Raw genomic sequence first — 20,463 nt, 5'->3', positions numbered from 1 at the left:
CTCTTAGTATAATGCTGGACACACAGTAAGAGTCTACTAAATACCAGCATAATTTCTCCCTTCACTCCTTCTGCCTCCATTTAATGAAAGTTTATCCTTGATGCTAAATACTGCATTCAATGAGAAACCTATCACCAGAAAGACTACTGAACAGAAAAAAAATTCAAATTCATTTTAAAACAGACTCAGTTTTACACTGACAATTGTTTATAGAATTAATATTAAGCCATCAAGTGGACAGATAAAGTATCTGACTACTGATAAAACTCAAAGCACTGAAGATGCCTTGGTCAGGTGGTCCAGGTCAATGTTCCCAACTACTCAGGAGGCTGAGGCAGGAGGGCCACAAGTTCAGTGACAGCCTTAGCTACAATTGAGTTGAAGGACAGCCTGAGCAAGTTGGTGAGGTTGGGTCTGAAAATGAAAAGGCTAAAAGAAAAGACTGGGAATGCATCATGGGGACAGAGCACTTGCCAGGTTTGTGAGAGACCCTGCATTCAAGCCCCTTCTGAACTGCAAAAACCAGCCATGCCTGGCATCCACAACAGAAGAACTGAGAGCTCTCCATAGCCAACTCATTTCTCACAACCCTACAACCTAGGCACAGAGAAGTCAACTCCCCAACTCCACGCTGGTATTAGGGGCACACTAGAGGAATGCAGCTTCAGCGCCATGCTCCACACAGAACCACTGTTCCACCAGTTGAATAAATGCCTGCCCACTGGAAAACCGGGAAATGACAGCATGAGGCTCAAGTCAGACTAAGGCTTCTGCCACCCTCCCTACCTCTGATCCTTCATTGCCGCTTCCAGCATTCCAGCCCTGCACTCCCTTCCTATCACGCTCACCTCAGGAGATCTAGGCAGGACACAGGGCAAACACTGGGCATTCATAAGTATATCTTAGGGATGTGTTTTCTAACAAAAACTATGTCTATTCTGACTCATTCCAGAACGGCAATGAAAACGGTTGAGAGAAGATTTTTCAGTATCCATCAAGCCCTCAGCATCCCATATTATTCCCCTACCACTGGCCAAAGTCCCTCTTCATGGTGTGACTTAAAGACTCTCTAGGCCAAGTCTGCCTTGGTCTTAGTCTGTATAGCTTCAGTGAGGGTTAAGATAAAAACCAAAGTGGTCAAGTGGCCTCGGTAATATCTGTTAGCTGCTTAGACAATTTGTGTCAAGCATATTCCCCACCAACCACAGAGCTGCGGGGTTCTTATCCTATAATAAGGTTGGGTAGGGCTTCTAAATGATTATATGACACACACAATTTCCAATACTCAAATATTGTTTTGCCGTGAGATGAAAAATCCATCGGTATAGACCTGCTACTGATCTGCAAAACGGACCTGGGACACCAGTGTTTTCAGTTAGTGGCTTTGTTGTCATAAAGAAATACCTGTTTTACTGCAGTTGAGGACTGAGAAACTGGAACTCAAGTCTGGCAACGCAGATGAATGGTGGACCACCCAGTACTGAAACTCCCCCTGAGTCCTGAGCATCACTTATGTGGCAAGACTCCTGAAGGCTAGCAAGTGAGAGGACAGCTAACTGCACAGAACACACTGGGAAGCAAACTATTTCCAAAAAGAAAAGATCTGCTCAGAGTGGAGCAATGGGAAAGTAGGGCCAGAGATCTGAGGCAGAGAGGACAGGCAAGAAGGAAATCTCCATGGGAGAATCGCCTCCATCCAAGTGGGGTGTGTGCAAGTCCATGGGCATTTTCTCAACTATGATGCACATGGGGCAGATCCAGCCTACTGTGGATGGTCCCACCTCTAGGCAGGTGGTCCTGAGTTATGAAGGGATGCAAGCTGAGCGAGCCAGGAAGAGTCAGCAAGCAGCATTCCTTGGTAGTTTCTGCTTCGAGCCCCTTAACAGTTTCTGCCTTAGCTCCCCTCAGTGATGGACTTATACTCTGCAAATTGACATGAATCCTTTGTTAGTTTCAGTCAGTGTTTTATCACAGCAATAAAAACTTATGTGGGATAGAACCTGTCTTTTTCTCTACAGCACAGAAACGGTAACAGGAGACATGGTTAAAGCCATCTTCCAGGAAAGTTCCCTCGGAGTCACAGATGCCCTCTTCCCAGACTCTGCTTTAGACACGGTGACCCAAACACCTCTGTGTTAGTTTCCTATTGCTGCTATAACAAGCTGTCACCCATGTAGTGACTCTTATAACACAAGTGGATCAGTTCCAACAGCACACTGGATCAGTTCCTAGATCTGGGCCTCAGACGTCTACACATGCCATCTGAAAGTCAGGCTAAAGAAGAGGCCGTCGTTCCTTCCTGACTTCTAGCAACCCTGCCTTCATTCTTTTGTTCACAGCCCTCCCTCTGTCTTCAAAGTCAACTGCCATGATCCCCACTTTAATCAGCATCTTCTGAATCTGGCCACCTTGCTCTCACTTCACCTAAGATAACACCGTCTTCATACTAAGCTCTGGAGAGAAAGGAATGCTGTTTGTGGGGGATTATCCCGCCTGCCATCTCTTACAGGAAATGGCCTAGCTACCTCTTCCCTCTTTGCTGTGGAAATTATAACTACAGAGTCCTGCTGACTGGCCATCTCTAGTAGGAGGTGAAACGAAGAATGTGGAAAATACTCACCAGTTTCCAATGAAACGAGGGTCATTCTGATCAAGGAGAACAGGGCTTCTGGGATCGACATAGAAGCCAATGAGCAGCCCACCTAGTAAGTATCCTACTGCGGGGCCAAGTGCTCCCATGACGTACATGATGGCTGAGGAGACAGAGGGGAAAGGAGACAGGTAGCAACGTTACACAGGAGCTAAAAGTTCTCTGGCCTTACTGTCACACCAAATTTGTCACAGCTGCATTCAGTGGCTGCCTTCTGACATGTTCCTGCTGACACTGGCCTTCACACTTTGCCCTTTACTGCACTGTCCCCTCCCTGCTGCCTTCTTTCAGCATCAGAGTCACTTAAGGAGCTTTGAAGTGGCTTCTGTCTTGACTTAACTGAGTATCCAGGCCACACACTAAAACCCCTAACTTAAAATGTCTTTTTGTTGTTGTTGTTATAATATATTGGTTGTGTATAATAATGTTGTATTTTGGCATTTTCCTGCATACGCATGACATATTTTTATCATATTTACACCCCTTACCTCCTCTGTTCCCTTCAGGCCAATCCCCCTCCTCTTCCTTAGTTCCTTCTCTACTTTCATGTCTTTAACTTTTTATGTCATAAGTTCCATTAGGGTTGCTGGCTGAGGGATTTGAATTCTATTTTTGAGAGTAGAGACCCAGGCTAGTGAATGAGGTCATCAGGCTAACCAAGAGAAAGGGAAGGGAAGGGAAGGAAAAGGAAGGGAAGGAAAAGGAAGGAAAGGGAAGAAGGGAAGGGAAGGGAAGAAAAGGGAAGGGAAGATTCGCCAAGAAGAAAAACAGAGGGTGTCATTTGTCACAGCTGGAAGATTCTAGCAAGATGACAAATCTGGAGGGCAGAGTTGTCCTGAAGGCTGGTTTCAGTTGAACTAGCATTCAATTGGCAGGCATTGTTCGAGTGCCCACCACCTGCTAATATTTTCTGCTAACTACCATTTTAGAATCAAATGAGATTTTAAAATGCCTTTCGTTCATTGCTGATAGAAGAAAGTTACTTTTAAGAAGAAGTATCTCTGGGCTGGAGAGATGGCTCAGCTGCTAAAGGCTAGGCTCACAACCAAAAATATAAGAAGAAGTACCCCTAAATGGCATTACTCAGAAGGTTTAAGTGGACAGCATCAACCACAGATGGACCAGAAAATACCTTGTTAGAACCTGTCTAAAGAGCTGCGTGAGGAAGTCTCACTGTACACAGATCAGAAAGGCAGCCACTGGATTCAAAATACATTTTTGACAAAAAGAGCAGTTATTAATATTATTTTGCTAGGTTTTTGAGACAGAGAGGTAGCCCAGGCTAGCTTGGAGCTTAGGTTCCGTTTGCTGTGTTAACCTCCAGGTTATAGAGGTACAGGTGTTTGCCACTATTCCTGCCTCTGCTTCATTTTTCCATGTTGTATTTTCACTCCCATAATTTAGAATTCTGAAATGCCAAGTTGGAAATCTTGAGGTGGGATACAGGATTTTTTGAAAGTCACTGAAGACTCTTGACACACCCCTGACCTGTGTTTCCCTACTCAGACTTCATACCTGGGGACAAATCCATAAACACGTTCAAGTCACTGCGGCACGCAAGGCATGAATAGCAAACACTGGTGTTAAGCACTTCTCGTTTCTACCATTATTGTTCATCTGTAATTACCAAGTAAATGGGATGCCTAAACATCCAAACAGCATATATTTACCAGAAAATTATCAGAATGGCTTCACTCTACCTTATTATCTGTACCAGAACAAACTTTGACATTGTCACTGCTCTTACTTAAAATCACAGATAAGGCCAAACCAGCAATTTAATAGTGTCTCTCGTCTTTCACATCATTACAAATATAAATCACAGTGCTCATTTACAGAACCAGCCACTGTGGGTGCTTCCATTCACCATGAAAGTCAAGAATAGAGGCAAGCCTCAGGTAATTGGCGCCCTTCCAGAAGCATGTGTCTCATTGATAAAATTACGATTTTGACAAACACCTTGATAATTGATCTGTCTACAGCCTCCACTGTCAGCCAAAACTAGAAAGCACTTTTTTACATGCCTGTATGTACAGGAAGATAAAAATAATTGTTTACACCTCTGAACAAGCCACACTCAGTTAGAACTTAACACTGTAATGAGACCAAAGTGGAATATGAGTCATTGGCCTCAAACAGTTCTTCTGTCGATAAAGCAGCTGTCTTGCACACACAGACCTGGAAAGGGTCCTGTGGCCCTGCTGTTTACACCTGGACACAATGGCATGGACGTATGAAGAAGAACATGTGTGTGCAGCAAGCCCACACAGTTACCCAATGGATGTCACCAGAAAACCTCAGGTACTTTATAAACTAGAGATGAAACTTAAAATCCGGTGACGTAATAAGAAACATTTGCTTTTATTGTATAGCAAGCACATGAAGTCTAACAATCACACACTCACACACATGTGCACACATGTATATGCATGCACACTCGTACAGGTATGCACATACATGCACATTTGTGCTCACACATGCACACATGCACACGCACACATCCATGTACATGAGCACACACATGCACATGCATACACAAACATGCACACTCACTCTTTCTTTCACACACACACACACACACACACACACACACACACACACTCAAGCATGCACACTTCTTTAGTTTGTTTGCTTATCACGATGAGTACCCAACCCAAGCCTTATGTATGTTGGGCAAGCAGTCTACCCCTGATCTACACCTTGGCCTTACCTCAACACATGCGCATTCTCTAATCAGCTCCATTTAGCAAAGCAATCTTTCCCTGGGAAGAAGTTAATCCCTCTGCTCAGTCAGCTTCCTAACTGACTAACTGAAGGCACTCCCCCAGGCCTCTAGGGAAACACTGCAGAAGCAAACTCATGCCACTCACCCTCCTACCCAAAACCTCCAAACACTCCCCACTGGTGGCTTAAGAAAGTGGTCTATAGTGTTCTCTCTGCAGTTCAAAGTGCAACGGACACTGGCCTCCTGCTAGCTCTCTAATCTTTTCTTTTTAAAGATAATATTTTTATTAATTATTTGAGAATTTCATACAATGTAATTTGAGCATATTCACTCTCACTTCCCCCTCCTATCCCCTCACAGATCCACTTCCCACATCTCTACCCCCAACTTCCTGACATTTTAAAAAATAATATACCGTATTTTTCAGACTATAAGACGCACCTGACCATAATATGCACCCAGTTTTTAAAGCGATAAAACAAGAAAAACAGTTAAAATAGCAATCGGACCATAAGGCATACCCTAATTACACACACATACACACACACTTTTGCTGGGAAAGTGCATCTATCTTATAGTCGGAAAAATACTGTAGTGAGGCCAATTTGTGCTGTCCATGTACTCTTCGGTGTGAGGCATTCGCTACACTCTTACAAAAAACTGACTCTCCCTCACCCAGACACAATCAACTCTCAATAGTTCCCTGGTTAAGAATTGGATCTTGTTCCCAGCACTTGGGAGGCAGAGGCAGGTGCATCCCTGTGAGTTCGAGGCCAGCCTGGTCTACAAAGTGAGTCCAGGACAGCCAAGGCTACACAGAGAAACCCTGTCTCCAAAAAAACTAAAACCAAAACAAAAAAGAATTGCTTCTTGTGAACCACTTTCCACCTCCTGAGCTAGAATGACAAGTGGCCTGATCTTGTGCCGGTCTTGTGCAGGCGACCTGAGCATCTGTGAATTCGTGGCTGCAGCAGTCCTGACATATCCAGAAGACACTGTCTTGCTCCAACCTCCGGCTCTCACATCTCCCTTCCCCTCTTCCACAATGGCTCCTGAGTCTTGTGGAGAAAGGCCACGCACACACTCTGTTTGTGGCTGAGCACTCTGAAACCTTGGTTTCCATCACCCTATAGCTCGAGCACGCTACATGACTTCAAACCAAGTACCACCTAGGAGATGATCCCAAGTTCTTCTATCAACACAAGATGTAACCTGGTCCCTTTTCACCACAGCCTTTGAGTATCCAGGTGGCTGAACCTGAGAAAACATTGCTGTAGGGGGAGGTCTCGTTGAGTCAAGCAAGCCCTGCACTCCCTATTTAGGCTTCTGCTTTTCAAGCACTTTCTTCTTAAATGAAAGTTTCCCAAATGAGTTTGTGTTGCTACATGCTGGAGTTTTCCATGAGTGAGGTCTTGCCCTCCAGATACTTAGCTTACTGTCCCAGTGCAAAGGGCAAGGCTTTTCTTTAATTGTGAAAAAAAAATCTCTTTAATAGTTACCTTTATTTTGTTCTCAATTACCTGCCAGCTTTAAATGAGCTCACGCTGCTTTTCTTTGCCAAACTACACATTTTTTTTTTCACATCTTTCTGCTCACTGTAAATCTGGACTCAAACAGTAAAACCATGCCAGACTCTAAATGTTATGTTGTCCTAAAATCTCTTGTGTGGGAGGTAGAGCCATGTCTCAGCCGTTAACTTCAAATACAGCATAAGCAGTTAATTGCGATGATGGTTCTCTCTCGTATCACCCCATCAGGGGAACGGCAACCTGTAAATCTAGGGTCTTTGAAGAGTGACCACTGACACTAGACAAGCCAGGACACCGGTCCATCTGCTCCCAACTGGCTGGCCCTGGAGACCTCAGTGGAGCCCAGAGAAGGCAAAATCACCTGTGGCCACGTCCTCCAGCGTTTCCCCAGCCCCCATGTCAAGAAGAATAAAATGGTGTCCCTCCTTCAGCACAAAACCTGGGGTCTCCTTGTCTACTCTTGTGAGCCTTCTGTTTCTCCTCCCACCTCAGAGTATGTGACTCACAGAGTTGGTCCCTGTGGTTTGCAGCTGCAGACTCCTTGCTTTTGCCTTTGCTAGGCTCCTCCACAGGTCACCAACCTCCCTAGCTTGGGTTTTCTCAGGGCGTCATAGCCCTCTTGTAACTGGACTGGGCTGCCACGCCATCATCTGAACTCAATCTTTTGTTTATCAACTTCTTCTAAGTTGCTCCCTGCCTCCAGCTTCTCACTGCTCCCTGTGTCCCTACTGGACCAGGACTTACCTTCTCAGCTGCCTCACAAGGCCATCACTAATCTCAAGAACAGATGCTGACAGTGGATGAGATACAAATGTGTGTTAGGTCCAGGCTCAGAATCTGGGCTTGCACCTTAAAGCATGCCCCCAGACTTGTCCTGAGCTCCTCAAAGGCCAGTTGAACCTGGCATGGGACACAGTGATGGGAAGACACTTCTAGTGCACGCTTAGTGTCACAGCAACTGGAGATAGGCATGGAAATCCAACCCACACCTCCACTGTGGTATCGCAGCAGTGATACTAACTCTCATTCTAATTGCATCCAAGTTCCCGGAAGACTGCCAACATACTCCATGGTACCAGAGCACCAGGATTGAAAATATCCCTTCCCACATTCCTTCCACTCGCCCGTACAGGAATAATGGCCCTTTATTCTCAGTTATTTTGAGAAGTGATTTTTTTTTTAAGATTTAATTACTTTGACACAGACGTGACAGGAAGAGACCAGCTGCCACAGCAGTCAGGGAACAGTCTATCACTTGCTAAGGCACCCAGGGAGCATCTCGGGTCACGCAGAAGAGGGGCAAAGGCTTTAAATAGATCCCTTGCTTTTCCTCCTAACAGCAATCACTGATTCGCATTAAGCATCCTATACCCTTTTCCTCCTACTGGGTTGCATCTGCCAGCCTTGATATGAGTGTTTGTGTCTAGTCTTATTGTAACCTGTTCTGCAGTGTATGGTTGCTATCCCTGGGAGGCCTGCTCTTTTCAAGGGGAATCAAGGAGGAGGGAATCTAGGGGAGACGGGAGATGGGAGAGAAGGGACTAGGAGGAGAAGTGGGAGGGGAAACTGAGGTCAGGATGTAATATACGAGAAAAGAATTAATTAATTAATTTTAAAACTGTCCTATAAAAGTGTTCTCCAAGAAATCTGAAAATTATTTAGAATATAACTTGTCCCATCAAAGAGAGTGTACAAGTGCATCCAGAAGCATCCATTTGCCCTTAATTGGTACATGGGACCTAGAAGGAGGCTACCACGTGTGCTATGGCTTCAAGGCATCCATGTGGCCACCTGTGAGTATTCACAGACAGCGCCTCAGGACAGCCCCAAGGACAGCTGTCAGCAAGGCCAATAAATGTTAGCCTGGTTTTTTTCCCTCTTTGAAGTACATCACAGTTTTTATTAGTGAGCTAGGATAAAGGAAGAAGAAAACAACAACTCAACAGTTTTCTAAAAAGTTAAGAACTATTCCTCCAACCTGGCTTGGTGGCACATGGCTGTACTCCCACCACTTCAGGAGGCAGAAGCAGTGGATCTCTGTGAGTTCGAGGCCAGCCTGGTCTACAAAGCAAGTCCAGGACAACCAGGGCTACACAGAGAAACCCTGTCTCAAAAACAAAACAAAACAAAAGAACAATTCCTCCAGTAATTTGAACTAGAACTGCACGTAGCTAATCAAAGCACTAGTGAAAAATCTGAACCTTCACACGTTACCAAAAAAAGAGCAAATGCAGACAGTAAAAGGTGAAGCTAACCAGTAGCCAGCAAAGAGTGGACTATGTCAGTATTAAGGTAGGTTAAAAAGACATCAGCAGACTAATGATTCTTAGAGGCTACTGATGCAGACTTGCACAGTCAGGCTTTTAATGTATTTAGACCCAAAGATGTATTATTTGTGGTTTTGAGAAGCCTCCTATATTCCAACCTGACTTCACCACTCAGTGGAGAGGTGAAGACAGTTGTGAGGCCCTGATGCTCCTGCTTTGATGCATGCAGTCCTGAGCGGGAACCCGGGTTCCATGCAAGCTGGGCAAGCTCTCTACCACCATGTGTCCATGGCCCAAAGACAATACTTCAGAAAAATCAGATGACAGCAGTAACAGACAAAGTGTAGAGACATAAAGTGGCTATTCGTTTAGTATTTATGAAAAGCTTTATACCGTGGGAAAGCACTCATCTCTAAAGTGTGAGTGAAGAATGCAAAATACTTTGACAGTGTGATGATAGTTTTGCCAAAAACATAAATTTAAATTTAGAAATGTATATTTTCAAAAGTTTATAGAAGCCAGGTGTGGTAGCACATACCTTTAATTCCAGAATTCAGGAGACAGAGGCAGGTGGATCTCTCTGAGTTCAAGGCCAGCCTGGTCTACAAAGTGAGTCCAGGACAGCCAAGGCTACACAGAGACACCCTGTTTCAAAAAAAAAAATGTTCATAGAGCTAATAAACAACTTTGGAAAGTGTGAAAGATACAAGATGAATATTAAAATCTAATATATATAAATACACACACAAACACACACACACACACACACACACACACACTGGTCAAGAGGTCAAAACAATATACCTTAACAAAAACATCAAAAATATACAGGTGCCTTAGTCATCAGGGAAATGCAAATCAAAACAACTCTGAGATTCCATCTTACACCCATCAGAATGGCTAAGATCAAAAATTCAAGCGATACCACATGCTGGCGAGGATGTGGGGAGATAGGAACACTCCTTCATTGCTGGTGGGAATGCAAACTAGTACAGCCACTTTGGAAATCTATCTGGTGCTATCTCAGAAAACTGGGAATGGGGCCTCCGCAAGACCCAGCTATTCCACTCTTGGAATATACCCAGAAGATGCTCCAGCACACAACAAGAAAATTTGCTCAACCATGTTCATAGCAGCCTTGTTCATAATAGTCAGAACATGGAAACAGCCTAAGTGTCCCTCAGTAGAAGAGTGGATAAAGAAACTGTGGTACATATACACTATGGAATACTACTCAGCTATTAAAAACAAGGAATTCCCAAAATTTGTGGACAAATGGATTGAACTAGAAATGATCATAATGAGTGAGTTAACCCAGAAGCAGAGAGAGTTAAATGGTATATACTCACTTATATCTGCATACTAGCCCAAGAGGCATGTCCCATGAAAGTCTTCACTAACCAGGAAACTGGGACAGAGGGGAGGACATCCTATTGAGACTCTAGATGAGAGAAGCATGGGAGAATGGCAAGGTTGAAGGATCCAGAGGATCCTAGAAACCTACAAGAAGAAAATTATGATAGGCAGAATTGGACCCAGAAGTCCCGCTCAAACTATGGCACCAGCCAAGGACAATACAGGCTGTAAACTTCAAACCCCTACCCAGATCTAGCCAATGGACAGGACATTCTCCACAGTTGAGTGGAGAGTGGGGTCTGACTTTCACGCGTACTCTGGTGCCTCACATTTGACCACATCCCCTGAATGGGGAGACCTGGTAGCACTCAGAGGAAGGATAGCAGGCTACCAAGAAGAGACTTGATACCCTATGAGCATATACAAGGGGAGGAGTCCCTCAGTCACAGTCATAGGGGAAGGGAGTAAGGGGCAAATGGGAGGGAGGGAGGAATGGGAGGATACAAGTGATGGGATAACCATTGAGATGTAATATGAATAAATTAATAAAATAAAATTAAAAAAAAGAAAGTTGTTAAGTAATAAATTCAAAAATGATAATATATATATATATATATATATATATATATATACAGGTGCAGCAGTTGGTGCTCTGTGTGCCGAATGTCCAGGCTGCAGGCTCTGCTGGGGTTCGGGCTGCTGCTTGCAGGCTCACGCCTGCTCAGGATCACAAGAAGGCAAAGTGTGTGCTAGGCAGGGCCTACCTGGTAAGGAACTCAGCGCCTGGGCTCAGAGACTACAGCGAGTGCCACCATGGAGGACCTAAGGCTGGAGGAGGCTCCAGCCATGGACAAGGAGCTGTTTAACCAATGCCAGTTCAGCGTGGATCAACTTGTGGAGCTGGCCAGCCTGAGATGTGCCACGGTCATTGCCAAGGCTTATAACGCCCCACGTCCATGTCTAAGAGCCCCCCTACTGTTTTGGTCATCTGTGACCCCGGGAATAACGGAGGTGATGATCTGGTGTGGGGGGGACATGTCAAACTTTTCGGTTACCAATCAACTATCTACTACCCCAAAAGATCTAACAACCCACTCTTCCCTGGGCTGGTGATTCAGTGTCAGAAGATGAACATTCCTTTTCTTGGTGAAATGCCCCCGGAGTCTATGATGGTTGATGAGTTTGTATGAGCTCATGATGGATGCCATCTTTGGCTTCAGCTTCAAGGGTGGTGTTTGGGAACTATTCCACAGCATCCTGAGTGTCTTGAGTGGACTCACTGTGCCCATTGCTAGCGTCGACATTCCCTCAGGATACGATGCAGAGAAGGGAAATCCTGGCGGAAGTCAACCAGACTTACACATCTCACTGACAGTACCCAAGAAGTCTGCAGCCAACTTTACTGGCTGATATCATTACCTGGGAGAAGGGGGCCTTTTGTACCACCTGCTCCAGAAGAGAAGTACCAGCCGAACCTATCATGCTACCCTGACACAGAGTATGTATACCATCTACAGTAAGGAAGGTGGTGGGAAAGTTTCCCAATAAAGACTTGGTACAGTCTCTCTTGAAAAAAAAAAAGGTACAAGGTATATTGGTGCATATATATTGTGGGGTGTGTGTGTGTGCGTGTGTGTGTGTGTGTGTGTGTGTGTGTGTGTGTGTGTGTACACATACATACACATGGAGGGGGTGATGGCTCGATAAGTAAAATTGCTTTCTACACAAGCCTGTTGACCTGAGTGCAATCTTTGGAACCTACACAAAAAGGTCAGATGCAGGAGCATGCTGTTGTAAGCCGAGCACTCTACAGTGAGGTAAGCAACAGAGACAGAAGCCTGGAGACTCGTGACCTGGCTTGAGTTACCTAGCAAGGCAGAAGCCAGTGAGATCCCACTCAGAACCAAGGTGGAAGGGGAGAAATAACTCCCGAAATTTGTACTCTGACCTCCACGTACCTACAGTGACACACACATCATATATACACACAATAATAGTAGTCAATAAAAATGTTAAAGTTTAGAAGTACGTAAATACAGGCACACATATAATGTAGAGATAAAACATGTGCAGCACTTTTTGTGGGAAATGTAAAAATGGTTGAAGGAATTTAAGAAAGACCCAGTAAAGTGGAAAAGATGTATACTTTATTCATGGCTTGAGATGTTCAATGCCATTAAGACATCAATTCTCCTGAAATTTGTATGTGATTGCAATGTATTCCAGTCAAAACCCCAACAATGCTTTTTACAGGAGCTGACAAACTCATTCTAAAGTTTGTCTAAACCGCAAAGGACAAGGATGCCCAGCAATTCAGGTGGAGAACATAGACACCCCAAGACTTTTAAATGTCACTCTTGGGCCAGTGTGGAACTGGCTCATATCGAGACAGATGAAGCAAGGAGATGGAAAAAGTCAAAGACAGACCAACATAAGCAAGTACACAACTGGCTTCTGACCAAGACACAAACATAATTCCTTTGAAAGGGGACGGTATTCCTAAGAGACAATGTTGAAACCAGTATATCTCCATGCATAAAACCAAAACAGATCATAGACCTGTGTGTAAAGCCTGGTAAGTTTAGGAGCAGATAACTGGGGAAAATATATCTGAACAGAGGCTTTACAAAGAAGCCTTGTGGGGTAGCAAATAAGAACATAGGGCAGGAAACACACATGTACTGTTTACTGTGCTAAAATACTGTATAAGGCAACTTATAAGGAAGAGCTTATGGTCCCAGAGGGAAAGTCCATGCCAGGGGAGGCAGCAGTAGGGCAGAGCAGAGAGCTGAGAGCTCACATCTTCAGTCACAACAACAACGCAGACAGAAAGATCTGGAAGCGGGGTGAGCCTGAGAACCTTCAAAGCCCAGAGATGTGCTTCCTCCATAAGCCCCCACCTCCTAACATTCCTAAAATAGCACCTCCATCCTGTGACCAAGTGTTCCTGCATAAGCTTATGGTGGATGTTTCTCACTTAAACACTACAACATGTTAAAACGACAATCAAATACTGCCAAACATCTACTTGGATGGTTAACTCCCAAGATAGTAGAGTAACTAGAACTCTCACATGCTGCTAGTAAGACTCTAAAAGGGTACAGTTGTCCCAGCTCTCTGGTAGAGTCCTCATGAACTACATGCACTCTTCTTCAATGTTTTCACACACGAACCAAGAGTATATGCACGTACAAAGGCAGAATGGCAGCACCTGATCCATAGGAGCTAAAACTAAAAGCAGCCCAAGTGTCTGCCTTGAAGAGAAGAGACAAATGACATAACTTTCTTAACACTAGAATGCCGGTGTTATCAACACAAACGGATGAATTGATGATGAACACTAAGGCTGGATAAAGTTCAAGGCAAATGAAAGAAAGACGTTTTAAGAACACACCTCACGTGGTTTAACATAGGAAATTATAGATGATGAACACCAGGCCCTAGTAATGTAGGCAACTCACTGGCTACCTGGGGACTGTGTTAAAAGGTGCACAAGGGAGCTTTTCCTATGGTCTCAGTGAGGGAAAGGGTGCCAAATCTTTTCCTACTGTATATGCTGTTATATCGTTCATTCCATGTCGGCTTTTAAAACTTGTTTTCTCTTTTATTTCACTTGACTTAGAGGTAGGTGTTTTGCCACTATGTATGTCTGTGTCCCACATGCGTCCAGTGCATAAGAAGACCAGAAAGGGGCATCAGAATTCCTGGAACTGGAATTACAGATAGTTGTGAGCACTGTGTGGGTGCTGGGTATTGAACCCAGATCCTCTGGAAGAATAGCCAGTGCCCTTAACTGCTGAGCTCTCCTGATCTTATGTCAGCTTTTTCTTTGGAAGAAATAAAATGAGTGTTCTAAAAGTAGAATCTGGTGAGAAGTGCACAATTTTATCCCCACCAAAAAAATCACTGAATTATGTACACTGTGAATTTTCTAGTATGTAAAGTATTTTTTAAACAAGCTAGATGAAATATGCTCATTTGTTCAAAGCTGTTAGCTTGGATAGGTCAATGCACAAACACTGTTCTCATCTCAAAGGGATGAAGAAAGGAGCCAAATTCAGAAGCCAAATATAAGTGACCATGGCCCTGGACCATGGGTTTAGATTACCCAAGTTCAATGCTCCAATGTGGAGTGAGTATCACTGATTTATGGTCACAGAAAAAAGGAATCCACAAAGCAGGACACCTTTCAGTTATACTAGTGGATACACCAGGTAGGGACTTATAGTAAGATGGAGAAAGATCCGCTATAGGCCTTAGATGCTGTCTGACAAAACTCTAACCCTCAGACTAGTGGGAGGCTATGGTTCTGTTAAGTTGATACCTTGCAAAAGATTTTTTGGGTCTGCTGGTCAAAATGTTCAACAGGGTCTTAGGTCTAACATAAAGTAGGACCAGTGATGGCGAGCTTAAAGCTGCCCGAAGATCAGTCGTAACCAGGGTCTGGACCTACAGCCTTCTCACCTCTCCACAGCGCTGCTGTGCTAAGCAGCCAGTGAGCCTTGCAAACAACCTCTTCCCAGGAGTCTTCACTCACAGGTAGGACAACCCTGTTGGGATCTTTGATGTGCCCTTTATTATTTTTCATAGTTCTAGTTTTTTTCCATTAAGAAAAGCAAAGACACCATTTGGAATTCTCTTTTTCTTTGAGCCTTAAAGTGCTCCATCTCTGTGCGCTGTCAGCTTATTGGCCATGTTTAATCCGTCTTTCTCTCTGCAGCCTGACAGAGCACTGGACACACAGTGGGCATGAGCACACCACCGGGAAGTGAGCAGAAGGCATCTGGAGAGCGCAATCCATATGTGCCTAATAGTCACGTGACTTCTCTCAGGCCAAGCTATTACACTAAGTTAGGAGTTGACAAACTACCAGACAGGTACAGTACATACAGTGGGTTTGGAATGCAGTGCTGCAAAGTCATTTGAATATCACCACAGCAGAACTGGGTAGCTGCGGCAGAAATGGGGCAGCCCAGAAAGCCTAAAACAGTCACTGTCTGGCCCTGTATAGAAAACACGTGCTGTCCTTTATAAGGAAGAATTCCATTTATTGAGCATCTGCCTGGGCTCAGGAATACCTGTATTTCCACACTGCTGTTTCTTTTTATTTTGCCTTCACTATAGTTTTAAGTTGTGGTTATAACTCACAGAGGCTTACATGAACCTTTCTCACATGCATTTCTCAAAAAGCCACTTTTCTAATTTTTTTTTTATGCTTTTAAGACAAAGTCTCACTACATATAGCCCTGGCTAGCCTGTCATCCAATCTGTGGACCAGGCTGGTTTGAACTCACAGAGATCCACCTGCCTCTGCCTCCAGAGTACTGGGACTACAGGCTTGTGCCGCTAAACCTAGCTTACATGTTATATTCTTAATAGGCAAGCTCATGCAGAATAAAAACCTGTGTTGCCAGGCATAGTGGTATAGGCCTGTAATTCCAGCACTCAAGAAGGGAGCTGCACAGAGTATACAGCCAGCCTATGCTGCAAGGTAAGACCTTGCCCCCCGGAGAGAAAAAAAAGTTATAAATGTAAAATGAAAGACAATTTACAACAAAAGAAATTTCTTTTGTTAAGTCAATATTCACAGGGATAGCAATTTCACAAACGTTCAATAAGGGTACAGAGTTCAAGCAATATTTCAGTTGAACCAATAGTTCATGAAATACAATTCACGTGGGAGTAATATGACAACAAAACTATTGTTAATGACTATCTTCAGAAAATATACTACACATCACTGATGCCATCTAACACTAACAGTTTTATACAAAGAACTTACTTTTCCCAGTGCAGAGATTGAAAAGATGGGTTCCTGTCCGGGGATATAGCTCAGTTGTTAGAGTGTCTGCCTGGCACACGTGATGTCCAGGGTTCTGTCCCCCGCACCACATACACTGGGCATGAGGCTACACGCCTATAATCCCAGTGCTCGGGAGGCAGGGGGCTGGAAAATGAGAAGTTCGAAGCCAGCTTGCGGTGTCAGCCTAGGGCAGTTGAGGACCATTTAGTAAGTGGTACAGCTTTAGACCTTGGCCAAAGGCTGTCCTTATTCCAATTGGAATCAAGTGTCTTCAAACTACAAAAAAGTGATGAAAACTTAATGATAAGTAGCATCAGGTATCTATGACTGAAGAAAGTATAAGAACTGGAATTTTCTAAATATTTTTGGAAGGAGTCATAAGAGCATTCTCAGTGAAAAGGAAACTTGTTCAGATTTCCAGCTCCAGTCTTGTCACTAACTGGCTGCCATGAGATGGCAGGAAAAGACACATTGTCTGAAAAGCATATTTTATTCTAAGAACGTTGCATGACATTTTCTCCAGTAATGACAGAGAGGATTTGGCAGAGCTCTCCACCTGTTTAATTTGTCTCTTGGGAAGATGACGTCACTACCAGGAAGCACCTACCAGGTAAACAGGCACAGAGTGACACAGCTGAAGCACCATCTCCACGGAGACACCTAGGCACAAGTGGCGTGATGTCATGTGCAAAAGTTGCTACAGACTGTTAGTAGTCAAAGTCTACAGTTACTGCAAGAACAGCAATATAATTATAAAAGCTAACGTTGGCCCTTTGTTACTGTAAGAGAACATGACTTCAATGTATCTCCCCAGTTACTCTTCACAACAGTATAAGTGGACGGTGCTTTAACTATTCCAATTTATAGCATGTCCTTTGTAAATCCTTCACTTTGTTACTCATTTAAGAACAAGAAAGATTATTTTTAAATATGGATTCACCTAGGCTAATACACCTAATGTTTTAGCGTTTCCTAGTGATACAGTAAAGGAAATATGGCAAATGGTCAAACTAATACCTGGATTTTGCTTTAAAATAAAAAAAATAAGGTTCAAAAGAAAGCTCAGTTGATGGAATGCTTGTGTAGTATGTACAGAGCCCTGAGTTCAATCCCCAAGTTCATTCTTTTTTAAAAAATATATTTTATTAATTTATTCATATTACATCTCAATGGTTATCCCATCCCTTGTATCCTCCCATTCCTTCCTCCCTCCCACTTTCCCCTTACTCCCCTCCCCTATGACTGACTGAGGAGGACCTCTTCCCCTGTATATGCTTATAGGGTATCAAGTCTCTTCTTGGTAGCCTGCTATCCTTCCTCTGAGTGCCACCAGGCCTCCCCATCCAGGGGACGTGGTCAAATATGGGGCACCCCTAAATTCATTCTTGAACACACAGTAAGTTCATAGCCCATCTGGGATACATGTCTCAAAAATTATGAAGTACTGTGCAGTATTCTAGGGTCAACGACCACTCAACCCAATATTCAAGTCAGATGTCCATGCAGGTCTAAGATGTCCATGTAGGTCTCTTTGGGAAACTAGTTCCCAGAAAAATTACTTATCTCCCTGATGACCCTCCTCATCTATGGACAGAGATTTTCTAATAACCAGAACTTCCAATTACCTTACTCCCTAAATATCAGTCCATCAGTAGTTATACAACCTATCTGTGCTTTGTGTGGAGCTTTTTTGCTCTGGTGGTAATAAGATGCCATTCTTGGACTGTGCTTCTGTTACCATAGCAACTAGATTGGGATAATAGGGTAGTAGCCAAGTCTTTGATAATGGAAATAGAGCTATAGACTCTCCCTAGGGAAGGTCAGGAGACCCTGACTGGGATTCCAACTATTACTCTCCACACACCACTGCAAGCGATTCTGGGAAATCCAAGTAGAAGGCTGATTAAAACCTGGATTCCATGAGGCAGTTTCCATGCAGTCGCTAAAGAGGTGAGACTTTACAGTGACATAGCTCTTTGGGGAGGGGAGTCACCATGCTCCTGTAAGTAATCTCTCACCCATAATATGTAAGAAAACAAAAATTAAAACTCACTGAGAAAATTGGTAAAATCTTATTTTTGGTCTATTGTTGGTCCCCATCTAAAATGACAGGGCATTTCTTTGTGTCACCTCAGGAAACATTAATGCCTCTCCATTCCCTCATTACCACTCTTTGGTTTCGCTTTGGTTTTGGTTTTCAAGATATGGTTTCTCTGTATACAAGAACTCACTTTGTAAACCAGGCTGGCCTCAAACTCACAGCGATCCACCTGCCTCTGTCTCCCCAGTGCTGGGATTACAGGCGTGTGCCACTGCGCCTGGCATGCTCCTTTTCTTCAGCATCTCATCTTGTTTCGCTCCCCATATATTGTATTGTTTCTCTCTAATGCTCTCCTCCAATCTCTGAGGTCCAGTCATGGCCTTGAGACTCCTCACTCTAATAAATGTCACTCCGGGGGGAGTTTATGTGGCAGACAGCTGACACATGAATTACGGACAGATAGCTGCTGTTGCCTTCCTATTATACTTGACAGTGCGAAGGATGTTTTATTTGAGTTCATCAATTATAACAAATCTGTTACTCTGGTGGAAGGTGATGACAGGGAAAGCTGTGTTTGGGAGCAAGGAAATCTTAAGAAATCTCATTGTCCTTATCCCAACTTTGTGTGAACCTAAAACTCTTTTTTTTTTAATCTAGTTTTGTTGTTTAAGATTTACTGTTAACTTTGAATCCTCTGCAAAGACGTCGCACACTCTTAGCTGCTGAACTCTTAACTCCAGTTCCAAATCTTTATTTTTTAAGGCTAGACCACAGTTTATGAGAAAATATATGCAAAATATATGTTTGGCAAAAGACGTATACCCATGAAGCATATAATACAGTTCTGACAACTTGGAGGTTTAGGAGTTAGCTTAGTGGTAATATATTTGCTTAGGTTCTGTTACACACACACACACACACACACACACACACACACACACACACACACACACCAACCTACTGTCACCACACTGGCTAACATTCACTGACCGTACCCTGACTCTCACATGTTGCTGCTGGGAATACAAAATGGTACAGCCACACTGGAGGAAAGTGTGGCTTATTACAGGTAAACACACATTTGTCATCTAAAGGTGAGCAATTCCTTCCTTACTCTACCCAAGAGGAATGGACATATATGTTGATAAGATTATTGATAGAAGGCACCTCAAGTGGTTATCAGGGGCAATGGAGGAAAGAAAGGCTTGTTTCATGACTCAAGTAACCTTTTGGGAGTGATAGAAGCTGTCTGTGCTCTGATAGTAATGTTCACTCCATGACTGTAAACATTTGTCAAAACGCTGAACAGTACCCTTAAAGCTGATCATCCCTACCATATATTGAAAATGACTCTTCAGCATATTGATGCAAAAACTATGATGCAATGGCCACTCTTCACTGTCAACTGGATTTGAAATCACCTAGGACATTCACTGCATGTCAACAAGGGCATTTCCAGAGAGGTCGAACTGATGAGAGATGACCTGTCCCTAATGCGCTGTGCCATCCTGTGGACTAGAGTGTGGGGCGGGGGGCGGAGGTGTCCACTCTGATTAAAAGGGGGGAAAAAAGCAACCTAAGTGCTAGACTTCATCTTTTTCTGCTCCCTGACTGTGGACACAACGTGACCGCACACTGCATGCGTTCTGTGTCCCTATGCTCTGAAGCCAAGCAGATGGGGCACATTTTGGCCAGGTGTCTTGTCACAGCAACAAGAAAGGCAACTAATGCAGAAAAATGGTAATGAGGAAGGAGTGAGGCCGCTGCTGCAGTCCGCCTGGCTGTGGGGCTCCTGGGTCAGCAGAGTTGGTTGGCAGGGATATTCTGGTAGAGCTTTTAAAGTGGTGTGCTAGAGAAGGACCATTGGACGCTGAGCTGGAAGCCACCCGTGCTACGTTCTGGTGACTGTGCTCCTCTCGGGCTCTGAAAGTCTGAAGGAAGCTGAACTCAAAAACAGTGCACTAAGCGGTTTGGCAGAAGAGATTTAAAAGCATAATATTTGGCCTATGGCATGCTTACTGTCCGCCATATTATTGATGTTAATAATGAAAAGGAAGAGAAGGAAGACATGGAACATATGCAGCTTGGCAAG

At 43.9% G+C, this 20,463-nt stretch overlaps 1 protein-coding gene and 1 pseudogene across 2 annotated transcripts in view; one reads left to right on the top strand and one right to left on the bottom strand.

Moving 5' to 3' along the window:
* Positions 1–20,463, bottom strand: part of Slco5a1 (solute carrier organic anion transporter family member 5A1) — a 114,146-nt gene that overhangs the window by 60,870 nt on the left and 32,813 nt on the right. For both annotated transcript variants that reach the window (XM_051158979.1, XM_051158973.1), the window contains exon 2: positions 2,621–2,753. In XM_051158979.1, coding sequence (XP_051014936.1) covers positions 2,621–2,753 — 133 coding nt within the window. The remainder of the gene's footprint in view (positions 1–2,620; positions 2,754–20,463) is intronic.
* Positions 11,191–12,047, top strand: LOC127200612 (NAD(P)H-hydrate epimerase-like; annotated as a pseudogene).

The sequence above is a fragment of the Acomys russatus genome, chromosome 2 (assembly GCF_903995435.1).
Source record: "Acomys russatus chromosome 2, mAcoRus1.1, whole genome shotgun sequence".
Lineage (NCBI taxonomy): Eukaryota > Metazoa > Chordata > Mammalia > Rodentia > Muridae > Acomys > Acomys russatus.
The sequence above is the reverse complement of the archived record's forward strand: the minus strand, read 5'-3'. Positions and strand labels throughout refer to the sequence as shown.